Here is a 15188-nt window from a genome sequence, read left to right as displayed (position 1 = left end):
AAAGATTCTGCTAAACATTAATGTCTAGCTTCTAACTTGTCAGCAAGTTATTCTACTGTTGGAATACTAGCTGAGTTCTTAAACTAATGGTTTTTAGTATGTTCTTATTGGAGACATGGGAGGTTCTTGACTGATCAGTAAACTGAGTCCTGAAGTATATTATGACATAATATGTAGAGGTGATATCTACTTAAGCTGCTTAATCCATTTTTTAATTCTAGTTAGGATCTGAAATGAATCATGCCTTCTTTGCCACTCTGTTTAATATAGTCATTGCACAAAACACATTTGAATGAGGTTTTATGTTGGTAAAAAGATAGACCATAGAGACTTCTCTTTCACTTGTTTTTGTTGTGATAAACGTTTTATTCATTAAAGCATTTTAAATACGCTCCTCAAATATCAGTTGACTACATGCTTATGTATGTGAGTCCCTCGTTTGGCAGGGTTAAGGTAGGTCTTTTATATCTGAAGACTTTTCGATCAAAGGTAAGAAGAATTGATTGGCCTTTGTTGGGCAACTTTACGTCCGAATACAGGTACTTTGAAGTTCGAAGAAAACAAAGGGTAAGATTTTTAGACATGCTCTTCAAATGCACATTTTTCTGTTTATTGGGTGCCCTTTGTTGAACAGGTTTAAGTCAGATTTTCATTTTTTGATGACAATAAAATTGAAGATACAAGAAAGAAACTGTTGACAACAGCAGAATTTTGTTATTTTACTCTCTGATCATACACAAGAGTGTAAGGGGGAAAGAACTAAAAAGGAAAACGTTTGGGGCATTCCGAGAATTGAACTCGGGACCTCTCGCACCCTAAGCGAGAATCATACCACTAGACCAAATGCCCGGTTGTGAAATTTTGACTTATTGCACTTTAAGTAAGAATCATACGACTCGACCAAATGCCAGGTCATGCTAAATACCATGTTTAGTAATTAAATCAGGCATAAAGATAAGCTAACAGGCCAATTAAGGGGGATTTAGAAAAATAAAATTGAAATAAGGGAATCAGGCTCAAACCAGTGACCTCTTGATCTGTAGTCAACAGGGATTCAAATAGCGGCCGAATAGAGGTATCGCGGTTGCGGCGGTGTCCGAAACCGCTATTGCGGAAAATATCGGTGTGAAGCGGGATCACACCGATAGCGGCGGATTGCGGCCGTAATTTAACGGTTCGCGGCCAATCGTTGCAATAGCGGATAGCTATTCCTCTATTATTCCGTTATTTTATTTTTTTTAAAAAGCAGGTTTTTTATTAAAAAAAACAGCTCCTTTGAAAAAAAATTTACGATCTCGATATCCACAATGACCGCAATAACATATGTTATATTCACAACTGTGATAAACGCGACGCGACTGAAAACGTGACCGCGAACGCTATTTAAATCTCTGGTAGTCAATGCTCTACCACTGAGCTATGGACCCATTTAATAATTTTGTAACAAAAAGCTATGACTAAAACCTGAGGGCGTAAAAGGAGTTGGAACAATAAAATAAAAAAATATAGGGCCCAACCAGGTTCAAACTGGTGACCTCTTAATGAGCTAAGGGCAATCCGAGAATAGAACTTCATATGTCTCATACCCAAAGCAAGAATCATACCACTAGACTAAATGCCACCTTTAGTGCTTAAAATAACCTCTCTAACTTGTGAATAAGTTATTCTGCAGTCAGAAGACTAGCTTAGTTCTTAAAATAATGGTTTTAAATATGTATTAGATAAGTTGGTAGTTCTAGACTGATCATTAAATGTTGCGACGGACTAACCTTTTGTTTGTGGGGTTCTGCAACTGAATCTTAAACTCTATTATGATGTAATATGTTAAAGGTGCTATCTACTTTAGCCGCTAAACCCATTTTGTGATTCTAGTTAGGATCCTGAAATAAACCCCACCTTGATAAGGTTTTGCACCTCTTTATTGCTTTGCCACTCTTGTTTTATGCAACAAAAAGAATAAAATGAGGTTTTATGTTGATGAAAAAAATACTTTAGAATGTACGGAGTTGTCTTCAGCTAGTTTTTTTCATAAACATTATTCATTGAGTATTTGAAGTGTGCTCCTCAAATTTTTTCCCCTTTGTTGGCAGATACATTCGAAGACTTTTGAGATAAATGAATGACGAATAGCGCGCCCTTCACTCGAGGAGTCGGAGTCCATACCCATGCTTTGCTCTTCAAATGCGGAATCAGATATGCATCCCTTTGATACTATTATAAGGTACATGAAGAAATGAACTTTTGAAGACATGACAGATTTGATTTTTTTACACTCGCTGCAAAGGAATCTTGTCAGGACCCAATGGATCTAAAGGTACCAAGCCTCTCATTATTTTATTTGAAAATTTGACGTAGTAGTAGATTTTATGATCATGCATTTGAGTTTAAGGGAAATAACCAGTAGTTTGGCGAACAAAGAAGAATATAGGTCAGCTGTTGGAACTCATAAAAGAATATGTTAGAATTAATATGATAGGCTCTATTTTTTAAGAAATGATATTGTTAATAGCCACTTCTGTTCTGTTTGAGGTATAAACTAGCTGTATAGAAAATATATTTGTATATTGGCTTCGATAAGACTTGTATTTTTGTAGCAGTTTCACTGTTATTTTATTTAATAAATTGATGCTTATGAAAAAATAATGTCATGTGTCAAAAGGTTGGGGCATTCCGAGAATCGAACTCGGGACCTCTCGCACCCGAAGCGAGAATCATACCACTAGACCAAATGCCCATATCTGCTTCTCATTACAACCATTTTTTAATTACTATATGTTTGTTTCAATATTCTCTTCTAACTTGTTAGCAAGTTATTCTGCTGTTAGAATACTAGCTGAGTTCTTAAACTGATGGTTTTAAACATGTTCTTATTGGATGTATAGGCATTTCTCTACTGATCCGTAAATTGAACCCTAAAGTCTATTATGATCATCTACTTGAGCTTCTTCATCCATTTTATACTTCTAGATACGATCCTGAAATGAGTCCTGCCCTGATGAGGTTCTGCGCCTCTGTAGTGCTTTGCCGCTCTGTTTAATATAGTCATTGCAAAAAAACATTTGAATGAGGTTTTATGTTGGTAAAAAGATAGAGCATATAGACTTCTCTTTCACTTGTTTTTCTACATGCTTATGTATGTGATTCCCTCCTTTGGGAGGGTCTAGGCGGGCCTTTTATATCTGAAGACTTTTAGATCAGAGGTAAGAAGAATTGGTTGGGCTTTTTCGGGCAACCGTACTTCCCAATACAGATACTTTGAAGTTTTCTAAGAAAACAAAGAGTAAGATTTTTAGACATGCTCTTCAAATGCACATTCTTCTGTTTATTGGGTGCCCAATGTTGGTAATGCTCAATTTGTAACTGTCTTTTAAAGGATTTTAATTATATGTTTAATAGAATTAAATTGTGATTTGGAAGTGACTATTTTGCCCTTACTATTTAGCCTATAAATAGTGGGCAATTTCATTCACTTTAAGATATCCCAAACAAACATTTGCTTTGAAACACTCTTTTCTTTTGAGTGTTGTTTGAGTTGAAAGAAGAGCAATACCATCAAGTGCACTCCAGTTTTCGGGTGTACGAATTATTGGAGAGCCGTGTTAACCTCAGGGGGTTGTTCGTCTATTATAGCGATTACACACATCGGGGTGAATTTGCTTCTAAGGTAGTGGATTACCACGACACAGTTATAATTCTGATTGATTATTTTATTTAATATTTTCAGTCAGTGCTAACGCGTCGTTTTGCAGTAGTATATTTTTCCAACACCCTTTGTTGAAGAGGACTAAGTCAGATTTTCATTTTCTGATGGCAATAATATAGAAGGTACAACAAAGAAACTGTTGACAACAGCAGAGTTTTTTTATTTTACTCTCTGCAAAGCCATCTTGGTACTAGGCCTCTATATTATTTTACTTGTAAAGTTTATTGAGCATCAGATCTCTGATCATCCTAGAATTGAACTTATACCTCTTGCACCCTTAGTGAGACTCATACCACTAGACCAGATACCCGGTTATAAACACAAGACCTCTCACGCCCTAAGTGAGAATTTTACCAAATACCATGTTTAGTGATTAAACCAGTTTGTACTTTATTTTAGATTTAGGTATGCAAATTATATGAAAAACTTAGAATGCATAGTAGTACGCCATAGAGTGACATAAAGATAAGCTAACAGGACAATTATGCTGTTATACATATGAATTTAAGGAAACTAAAAAGAAACAAGAAGTGAGGCATTCTGAGAATTAACTCTGAACCTCTAGCATCTTTAGCGAGAATCATAAACTTGATCAGATGCTCTATTTTGATACTTATTATGTCCAGTAATGAAGCTAGTTTATACAGTTTTAGATTTAGATATGCAAATTCTACAACAAACTTCTAATACAATAGCAATAGAATAGACCATAACGATAAGCTTATATGACAATTAGGCAGCTATGTAGAAATTTATTAGAAAATACCTTTTTTGTACGCCTTGCAGACCAACCATCGACTGGTTATGGCAGGTCTAGTGTCTAATGTATTATACTTTTGATTTATTAGAAATTTATTGAATTTTTTATTTATGGATATATTCTTTTGATTGGTTTTTGCTTCAAAATAAGATTTACTATTTTCTTGTAGACATCAATAATATATTTGCTTTGACAACTAGAATTAGCATGTTATTAGGTAGCACTATATATATTGATTAGGAAGAACAAAATATGAAATAATAGGTTCATATATGGGAAAGAAATTAGGCGGAGTTAGAAACTTTAAATAAAAAAAGGGCCCAACCGGGATCGAACCGGTGACCTCTTGATCTGCAGTCAAATGCTCTACCACTGAGCTATAGACCCATTCGATATTTGTGTACAAAACAACCATAATAAAACCTTAAAGGCATAAAAGGAGTTAGAAAATGAAATATAAGGCCTAACCAGTGGCCTCTTAATGAGATAAGGGCAATCCGAGAACTGAACCCAAGACATGTCACACACAAAACGAGAATCATACCACTAGACCCAATGCCCTCCTGTAGTGCTTGAAACAACCTTTCTCTATCTTGTTAGTAAGTTGTTCCGAAGTCAGAAAACTAGCTTAGTTCTTAAAATAATGATTTGAATATGTTCTTATTAGACGCATAGGTGGTACTAGACTGATCATTAAATGTTGTGTCGGACTAAACTTTTGTTTATGGGGCTCTGCAGCTGAATCTTGAAGTATATTATGATGCAATATGTTAGAGGCGCTCTCTACTTTAGCTGCTAAACCCATCTTGTGTTTCTAGTTAGGATCCTGAAATGAACCCACCTTGTAGGTTTTGCACCTCTGTATTGCTTTGCCATTCCGTTTTATGGAACAAAAAGAATAAAATGAGGTTTTATGTTGTTAAAAAAATACTTTAGAATATAGGGACTTGTCTTTAGCTATTTTTTTCCATAAACATTTTATTCATATAGTATTTTATGTCTGCTCCTCAAATTTGATTCCCTCAATTAGTATATGGGTAAAGTACACAAATTATCACTCAATTTTCTTCTCACTCTTATTTCGATCATTCATGTTTAAAAAATTTCAATTTAAGAACTAAACTTTATACATTGAACTTTTTCGGCCACTCATCAGTTAATTTACTGACAGAGCGAGACATGTCATTTTAAATTAAACATTTTTTACTTTGACTATTCAACTCTCTAATTTCCACATGTTTTTTCCTTCTTTATATATATATCAACTCTTGAACACACCTCATAGTCAATTGCTTATTGAATCAGATACAGATGCTTCTTGTGAATTCCATCGACCCATAAGTTCTTCTCAAAAGGAAGCAATCCTTTTTCCCAACCATCCAATATCGAAGAATCATTAAGAAGGCTATCAGCAACAGCAAGATAAAGAACAGTGGGAGATTCTAAGCTCGCAATATTCCCCACTCTTTGCATAATCTCTTGCTCGCTACTACAAATCTGGTTTATCGGGCTGATATTTGCTCTAAGTTCTTGCAATGAATCATCCAATCTATTTCTACCCTCATATAGACTGCTACATAAGGAGTGTATGGCGGTGAAGAACCCTCTACATCGAAATTGTTTTCGACTGTCTTGGTTTTGTTCCTAAGTTCTTTGCTCTAAGTTCTTGCCTTGTTTTCGGCTGATCTTTTCTCTAAGTTCTTGCAATGAATCATCCAATCTATTTCTACCCTCATATAGACTGCTACATAAGGACTTAAAGAGTGTATGGTGGTGAAGAACCGTCTACATCGATATTGTTTTCGACTGTTTTGGTTTTGTTCCTAAGCTTTCGTCCGACTTGTCTAATCTTGGAGACGACTATATCTTCTTTTGCAGTCTCATCAACCAAAACAAGACACTCAAAGACCCATGCATGGTCCTTAACAGGCCAATGGTCATGCCAAAGAAATCGATTCTTTCTAACCATTCTAATCACTTCGTACTTGTCGACAAAACCTTGGCTGCTTTGCTTCAGCTGCGCTCAGTCTCTCTCAACTGTCCACTTTTTTCCACTTACCTTTTGAAGATCATTTATGCCCGTTTGATTCTTAAGATCCGAGTAGCGACCTGACCTCACAAATCCATTACAAATCATATTAAACCTTTCAAGCTGGGAGACTTTATCAAAAGAAATAGGCTGCAATCGGTTGACCTCCTTGTAGAAAAGTGAAGCACTTAAGCTAGTTTAAAGATGATATAGGATAATTACTGCTACTAACATTGAAGGTTGTCTCCTAAAAACTTTTGTTTGCTGGACTCTGCGAACTGAATGCCAAAGTATATTGTTTGCACCTTTGCATTGCAAGGGCCTGGCCAGACTGTATAGCGCAGCCAATTCTTTGAAAGTTGACTTTGGGCTGGATTCCTCTCGAATCGACTTACGTTTCAAAGTTAAAAAATAAATTGTGGGGCATTCCGAGAATCGAACTCGGGACCTCTCGCACCCAAAGCGAGAATCATACCACTAGACCAAATGCCCATACTCGATGCTCCTACTCAACTTCTCTTTAATTAGTAGCTAGTTTTTGCAAGATTCGCTGCTAACTTGTAAGCCATTCTGCTGTTACAATACTAGCTGAGTTCTTAAACTAATGGATTTTAATATGTTCTTATTGGATACATAGGCAGTTCTTGACTGATCAGTAAACTGAATCATGAAGTCTATTATGATGCAATATGTAGCGGTGATATCTACTTTAGCAGCTTAATCCATTTTGTAATTCTAGTTTGGATCCTGAAACGAATCCTGCCTTGATGAGTTTCTGCGCCTTTGTAGTGCTTTGCCGCTCTGTATAATATAGTCATTGCACAAAGAGATATTTGAATGAGGTATTATGTTTGGTAAAAAGATAGAGCAGAGAGACTTCTCTTTCACTTGTTTTTCTTGTGATAAATGTTTTATTCATCAAAGCTCCTCCAATGTCAATTGGCTAATATGTGCTTAGATCTGAAGACCTCTTAACAGTCTTTTATATCTGAAGACTCTTAGATCAAATTTAAGAATAATTGATTGCCCTTTATTTATACAAGATTAAAGGGTACAAGAAAGGAACTGTTGACTGGAATCTCTTATCAGGGAACTAAATGGATCTGACTTCTGAGAGGACTAATCCTCTCTCTCTCTCTCTCTCTCTCTCTATATATATATATATATATATATATATATATATATATATATATATTATTTTCCTTGTAAAGTTGACTTTGCATCAGATTCTCTGATCATACACTTTGAGTGTAGACAAAAGTGTGGAGGGGCATTCCGAGAACTGAACTCGGGACCTCTTGCACCCTAAGCGAGAATCATACCACTAGACCAAATGCCCGGTTTTGATACTCATTGTGAGCCGTACCTCTAAAAGGAAACAAGAAGTGAGGCATTCCAAGAATTAGCTCAGAACCTCTAGCATCTTTAGCGAGAATCATACCACTTGACCAAATGTGCAATCTTGATACTTACAGTGTCTAGTAAACTAGTTCATACAATTTTAGATTTACATATGCAAGTTATACAGAGAAAAACTTCTAATACATAGCAATAGAATAGTACGATAAAGATAAGCTTATAGGACAATTAGGCATCTATGTAGAAACTTATTAAAAATATACTGTTTTTGTTTGCCCTGTAGATCAAATATCGACTGGTTATGGCAGGTCTAATGTATTAAACTCTTGATTTATGGCTACATTCTTTTTATTGGTTTTTGCTCAAAACAAGATTTACTATTTTCTTGTAGACATCAATAACATATTTGCTTTGACAACTAGAATTAGCATGTTAGAAGCACTATATATATATTGGTTAGGAAGAACAAAATATGAATTATTAGGTTCACATATGGGAAAGAAATAAGGGGGACTTAGAAACTTAAAATCAAAACAAAGGGCCAAACCACCAGGTTCGAACCGGTGACCTCTTGATCTGTAATTAAATGCTCTATCACCGTACTAAAAAGCTAAAACTAAAATCTAAGGTCATAAAAGGAGTTATAAAAATAGAATTTTAAAATATAGGTATTAAAGTGTTGTGTATATAAAAATGTAGATATCGTAAATTGTATTTATAATTTGATGAGGGGTGAAATTATAAATATTTATAATCTGATTTAATAATCAGATTATATAAAGAGGTAGTGGTCTAAAAAATAGGTTAATTTGTATTAGTATTATCCCATAAATTTTTTACAACAAGAGCAAACATATATTCTTGGAAGATCACAACCACCATCTAGGCAATCTCCATTAATGGGTTTAAACATACTTCGCAAATATAATATTGTATTTTATTCTTGATGATTTCGTAAGATTAAATTTTTAGTTTTGATTTCATATTTATTTTGATTTGGTATCATAAATTATTTGAACTTTTAATTGAGAAAGATGAATCATTTGTTTTTGCTTTTTGGCTGAGTTTTATGGTGGGTGTAAGTAGTGCCGGATTCACTCTAGTCTAGGGTAGTTGCCTATCCAGCTCAGTTGGTAGAGTACAAGGTTCTTAACCTTGAGGTCGTGGGATCGAGTTCTACGGTGGGCAATTCATAATTTGGAGGTCTCACACTAAAGCTATTCTCAACCTGGCGTTGGTTGGGGCAGCCTACTAACCTACCTCCCCCTTACCCCATTACATATGGGAATAAGGGTTAGCTAATCTCTATTTAAATTTTTTTCTTCGATCCATTGTATAAAACATCCTACTCAAGAAAATAAAATTTGATAATCCTTATTTAAATTTTTTTTACCTCATTGTATGAGTGATTTTACCGTGAGATAAATAATAATAAATTAATTAATTAACTAGCTGTCAAGTATAGGAGAAGGACAGCAGTACACATCCCTTGCAAAGGATACAAGCTAAATTGGAATAAAAGAAAGGAGAGAAGAACCGAAACTATATGTATAGGTTTGTAAAATATTCCGTTAATTGATATAAGTTACAGCTAAACTGAAACAGTGGAACATTTCAATTTTTAACATTGTCTTGATTTTAATCTCTTTTCATTTCATGTGTTGAAGGTATAACATTGTATGTTTCATCACATACATCGGTAGGAAACATGATATCGTAAATGATAATAAAAAATCTACAAACTTTTGTTAAAGGTAAGATGGATAATATGCATTTATATGATAAGAACGAAAATTATGAAATGGTGATTCATTAATTTTATTATTATTTGCAGCTAAATTCTATGATGATGAATATGTAAATAAACCAGGATGAACCGTTGCAGGTCATTTGAAGTGTTTCATCAAATATTTCAGGCGATTTAAAGGCTTGTTGCGTTGTAATATTGTTAATGATGCAAAGAGAACCTTACATTGGTTGGAATTAAGACCCAATACGCACGCTATTGTTGTCATCCATTAGGTCCGGTTTATATTCATATTTGTGTTCATGTCTTCGACACGTAATCACATGCTTGTCATTTTTGACAAAAATATGTTTTAGTATTTTATGTTCGATCATTATTTGCTGTTATAGAATATTAAAAATATTTTATGATAAAATAATACTTTGTATTCATTATTAAGGATTTATCCATTTATACTTTTTTATCCTTACGGCTGTTCAAACTTCCGCTAAAACTGATTTAATTAATCGAATTGAAGTTTTTTCGGTTAATCTATCGGTTAATGATTAATGATTTTTTTAAATTTCGGTTATCAATTAATTCGGTTTGAAATTGGCCGGTTAATCGAACTAATTGAAAATTTTAAACTTTTAATATATTATATATATTATTTATATATTACTTAGCCTTAAGAGTATTTAAACTTTAATTTTAACTGAATTAGCTAATTGAATTACCCGAATTAATCGAAAATATAAAATATTTAATATATATTATTTATAAATTCTAATCTATCTATCTAGTTCCGTTGTATCTCTAGCCATAACAGAGGTATGTAACAGAGGTATGTAACATCAATTATTGGATTTTCAATACTAATTATTACCTCAGTGATGAAATAAAAGCTCACATTTTTTATGACTCAAAATTAAACCTAACAGATAAGACAAGATGTAGAAAGAAACAACTGATTGAATCAATGGTGAATTGGTACAACAGAAACAAGACTCTCTACGAAAATCATTGCAGAAAAGCGTCTCGGAGCACCTGCAATACTTAGAATCCGCCCTGTTTGCTTCTCCAAATCGAACCATGCTGTCTGACCACCATCGTCCAACAATATTCGATCACCCCTCCTACAATATGCTATGGCTCTGGTATAAAATATGTTTGTCAGCCGACATTCTTCACGGGATAGATAAATGAGTTGAGTCCATGATTCCTTAACTCCATACTCCTTCATCACCCACAAAATGATATGATCTTCATCATAACAATTCGTATACTCCCGGAACACACACAAGCTTCCTCCCAACACCCCTACATTTTTGTACCTAAAGTTCCTGGAACTGATGTCGGGTTCAGGAACTTGAAGGAACTCCTCCACCCCAAGATCAAGACCCAAGATCAATCTTCCCCCGAAATATCTGTCTTTTTCATCACCTACCCAATGCAGGGAACCATTGAGATATGCACAGTCTTGTCTCTCACCGTAAGGAATTTGATAAGGGCAATCCTTGATCCTCTTCCATGAATCAGTTTTCAGGCTGTAAATCATAACCGACTTTCCAGATGCTTTCATCTGCACCACCTTATAGTCATCGCCGAACACATCGTACCCGAATCCGAGAACGTCGTGATCTCTCTCCACCACATCTTCCATCGTTAATTTCGGTAGGTAATGGCATGTTCTTGTAGATGGATTCCACAAAGCAATTCCTGCTTCCACATGGTATACAGCAAGTAAACCATTGCAGGAACCAAATATCCTAGAAGAAAACCCGGATCTTCCAGATGGAAACGGGCGAGGGAGTTGCTCCAAGTTGACTAGCGAGTTGAAGTCGACTGAATAGGCTTTGTCATCATCAATATCATCAGCTGTAAGAGTGTCGAGAACAAGCTTGACGTTGTTGTTGGTTTTGAAGGTGCGATGGAGATGGAGTTTGGCGAAATTAGAATCTTTTATGAGAGAATCCCATGACTTTGACACAAATCGGAAGCGAGTAAGTGCCTTCACCGGAAGCATACAAAGTATGTCAGTGATTACATCGGTGGGGAAAGCAGCCATTTCTGTTTCAGGCAACGGACTTTTCTATCAGAGATCAACACTAAACGAGAAAAAGTTGGGGAAGAAAGGTCATTGTTTAAGCGAATTGGTCATCGGCTTATACAAATGTGTCTTTTAATTGATGAAAGGTCATTGTTTAATCGAGTTGGTCATCGGCTTATGCAAATGTGAATATTTTAATTGATGTGTAGTTTTATATTTATGAAAAAATAATGACAATAAAGACAAGAGAGCGGAGAGTTTCAATGGCTTCCAGCGTGTAAATCACGTCAAGCTCACATTTTCTTCAAAACTTCTTTACAATATACAATTTCGTGTTGATCTTGTGTAGTATCATAAAGCCCATATACTATTAAATGGGTATAGATATTCTTTATTAGATGGATATTGATATTGACGAAGTCTTGGAAATTGGAATAATAATAATTTAAAAAAAAAAGAGTATCAACATTCATCAATGATTTAAAATATCGAATTATATTTTAATATTAATATTAAGAATTGGTATTGATATCACGAGAGGCAGAATTGATACTCAGTTAAGATATGGATATTAAAATGATGTACTAAAATTCTAATTTGATGTATAGTATCGATACTCTTCATCTGTAGTATCAATATCATATGTACCAAATGATCAATTTTACCTACAAAATATACTTAAACTTTATTTAAACTTACCCTAGTTTAAATACAACTTATATCATGCTTAATATCATCTAAATAGCAATTCATAATATTAAACCTATTTAACACATAATCGTGTGTGTTGAATTTTTGGATAATTTTTTTGAAAAAAATATTTTATCAGTAATTTATTTTTTTATTATTGTTGACTGATACAAAATATTGAAAATATTTTGTAATTATTATTAGGAATTTTATCTATTTATCGCTCCGTCATTCCTATAAGTAAGAAAAACAAACCATTTATACTCTTCTTTCTTGTTCCTTTGGCCAGTTGAGCTATACCAAAAACTATTTTTCGAGTAAAATAATCCTCCTTTCGATTTCGAAAAGAGTACTGTTATTGATTGTTTTTTACTGATTCTATAAATATTAAATAATTATTTTAATCTTGGAAAACGACATCCCTTTTACAATTTTTGTTCGATTATTTTTATTCTCAATACAAATAATTTGTTTTGCAACAATTTTGTTTTCAACAAATAACTAACATATTACGACATTACTTAGCATTTTCATCTTAAAAATTGTTTTATGATTGTATCTGATTTTATGGCATATTAGGACGTTACATAACATTTTGATCTTAAAAACTATTAAGACGAAAGAGAGATAGGTATAACATGAAGAGGGTTTTTCTTGGTGACCGCAAGTCCGTTGTGTTCAGCCATGTCCAAACTCTCAGCAGTTTGACCTGCAGGCAACTCCCATTGGAACCAATACAGAAGATTAGCCATCACATACTCAACAGAAGAAACTCCAAACGACATCCCTGGACAACCCCTTCTCCCAAAACCAAAAGGTATGTAATGAAAATCTTGAGCTTGAAGATCAATGGAGCTATTCTCGAATCTCTCAGGGATGAACTCTTCTGGGTTTTCCCACCATTGGGGATCTCTGTGAATGGCCCATGCATTGATCAGGATTGTTGTATCCGAAGGAATGTCGAAGCATCCGACTTTAACGGGGTCTGATGTTTTTCGAGGGACGAGAACAACAGGTGGGTGGAGTCTTAGAGTTTCTTTGACTACACATTTTAAGTAGTTCATTTTACTCATGTCTTCTGGTTCCACCTTGGGTTTGTTTCTTCCGACTACATTTCTTACCTCTTGCTGCAGTTTTTTCATGGTACTTGGATGCTTTAGTAGTTCAGCCATCATCCATTCTGTTGTCGTTGTGGTGGTATCAGTTCCTCCCGAAAACATGTCCTGACATTATCAAGGACATAATGTTAAAAAAATGTCTTAACGTTAAATAATTGTGTCACTTTAAATGATAGATTTTTTAGTTAAACATCATAGATTTTTTTTGTATTATACCTTAGAAAATATCATTTAACGTTAATCATTATACCTGACAAAGTGTTCTAGCGTTAATCATTGTTGACATAATTTTCATTAACTGAAAGATTTTTTATCCTAAAATAAAACGTTGAGAAACAAAATATGTGTCAAATAATTATTTAATCAAATATTAAAGATATTTTAAAGATAAAATACTAAAAAAATACCTCTATCGTTTAACTAAATAGTTAATTTGATTTATTTTTTTTAGCATTTGGCTGCAAGGTAAAAGTGAAAAAAGAAAGAAAGAAAGAGAGAAAACAAAGGGAAATAGTGATGAATAACCAGTAAGATGGCTTTGATGTTGTCTTGAGAGAGGTCCATGTCCAACATGCCATTCTTTTGAAGCTGCATAATGGTAGAGACGAAGTCCGTTTTAACATCTTCATCACTTTCAACACCTCTATGCTCCTCAATTACCTCATCAAGGAACGCATCGAATTCACCAGACAATGCCTTCAAACTCCGAATGTATCCGGTAACGCCATCCAGCCACCGCAAGCAAGGAAACATATCGCCGATACAAAAACTCCCGAACACAATCACCAACCTCCTCGCCATCTCCCCAAACTTACTGCACCCATCTTCTTCTTCTTCGCTTTTGTGACTAAGAACGCATCGAGAAACAATGTTACTCATCACAAACATAAGCATTTCCGTGAGATTAATACACTCTCCTTTACCACCAGCAGCACCGCGGATTTTATCCATCAGAACTTCGACTTCTTTTTCTCTGACGAACTGAAACGAGTGCTCTCTCCGGTGGCTGAAAAGTTCGACGACGCTCATCTTCCTAACTTGTCTCCAGTACTCGCCGTTGGGTGCAAACACCATGTCTTTGCATCCGTAGAACAATATGTCCACGGCGGTGGTTCTTGGCCTGTTGGAGAAGACAATATCATGGTTTTTCACAATTTCTCTAACCACGTCGGCTGAAGAAACCACTACGGTTTGATTGTACCCCAACTGCAGGAGCATGATGGAACCATGTTTCCTCGAGAGGTGTCGGAGAGAGCGGTGGGGGAGTTTGCCGAGTTGATGGATGTTGCCGATGATTGGTAGCGTTGGGGGTGATGGGGGCAAATTATGATTCCTTCTTTTTGCTAGTTTGAGCCAAATTAAAAGGGGTAGAAGGAGAATCAGAGATGGAAACAATGGGTTGATGAAGAGTTTAGCTAAATTGGCTAACTCCATTTCCAGAATCTGACGATTCCAGAATCTGACGATTAAACTCTTTACTACTTTGCCTTTTATAGCCTAGTTAAGGTATTCAAATAGTGATTGGGTAGCAAGATAATGACAGCTATATAGTTGTAATTGTAGTATTTGAAATAGTTTAGAGTAAAAAGTAGTAGTATGAAGTGAAATGATACATCGATGAATTGTGGTCACAATTTAATGATTAACAGTCGATTACTATAATAATAAGTTGTTATCTACAATGACTATTTACAATGATATTTATAATGACTATAACAAATTTTAAAAATAAATTCAGGATTGTGACATTTAC

At 34.7% G+C, this 15188-nt stretch overlaps 2 protein-coding genes, 4 non-coding genes and 1 pseudogene across 6 annotated transcripts; all 7 read right to left on the bottom strand.

Annotated features, from left to right (window-relative positions):
• Positions 1-777: 777 nt before the first annotated feature.
• TRNAP-AGG lies at positions 778-849 on the bottom strand. The gene has a single exon. It is a non-coding gene; the product is annotated as a tRNA-Pro (tRNA).
• Positions 850-2662: 1813 nt separating this feature from the next.
• TRNAP-CGG lies at positions 2663-2734 on the bottom strand. The gene has a single exon. It is a non-coding gene; the product is annotated as a tRNA-Pro (tRNA).
• Positions 2735-4778: 2044 nt separating this feature from the next.
• TRNAC-GCA lies at positions 4779-4850 on the bottom strand. Its single transcript has one exon. It is a non-coding gene; the product is annotated as a tRNA-Cys (tRNA).
• Positions 4851-5687: 837 nt separating this feature from the next.
• Positions 5688-6805, bottom strand: LOC120213380 (annotated as a pseudogene).
• Positions 6806-6912: 107 nt separating this feature from the next.
• Positions 6913-6984, bottom strand: TRNAP-UGG. Its single transcript has one exon. It is a non-coding gene; the product is annotated as a tRNA-Pro (tRNA).
• Positions 6985-10542: 3558 nt separating this feature from the next.
• Positions 10543-11730, bottom strand: LOC120213033 (F-box protein CPR1-like). The gene has a single exon (XM_039211182.1). It carries the CDS (start codon positions 11643-11645, stop codon positions 10554-10556), a length of 1092 nt encoding a protein of 363 aa, XP_039067113.1. The 5' UTR covers positions 11646-11730; the 3' UTR covers positions 10543-10553.
• Positions 11731-12928: 1198 nt separating this feature from the next.
• Positions 12929-14869, bottom strand: LOC120213379 (cytochrome P450 71A1-like). Its single transcript, XM_039211551.1, has 2 exons — positions 13961-14869; positions 12929-13540 (listed from the first exon to the last, which is right to left on the bottom strand). The coding sequence occupies exons 1-2, from the start codon at positions 14867-14869 to the stop codon at positions 12929-12931; spliced, it is 1521 nt and encodes a 506-aa protein (XP_039067482.1).
• Between the last annotated feature and the right edge of the window lie 319 nt (positions 14870-15188).

This window comes from Hibiscus syriacus, unplaced genomic scaffold (genome assembly GCF_006381635.1).
Source record: "Hibiscus syriacus cultivar Baekdansim isolate YM2019G1 unplaced genomic scaffold, ASM638163v2 tig00110020_pilon, whole genome shotgun sequence".
Taxonomy (NCBI): domain Eukaryota; kingdom Viridiplantae; phylum Streptophyta; class Magnoliopsida; order Malvales; family Malvaceae; genus Hibiscus; species Hibiscus syriacus.
This window is presented reverse-complemented; position numbering and strand designations above follow the sequence as displayed.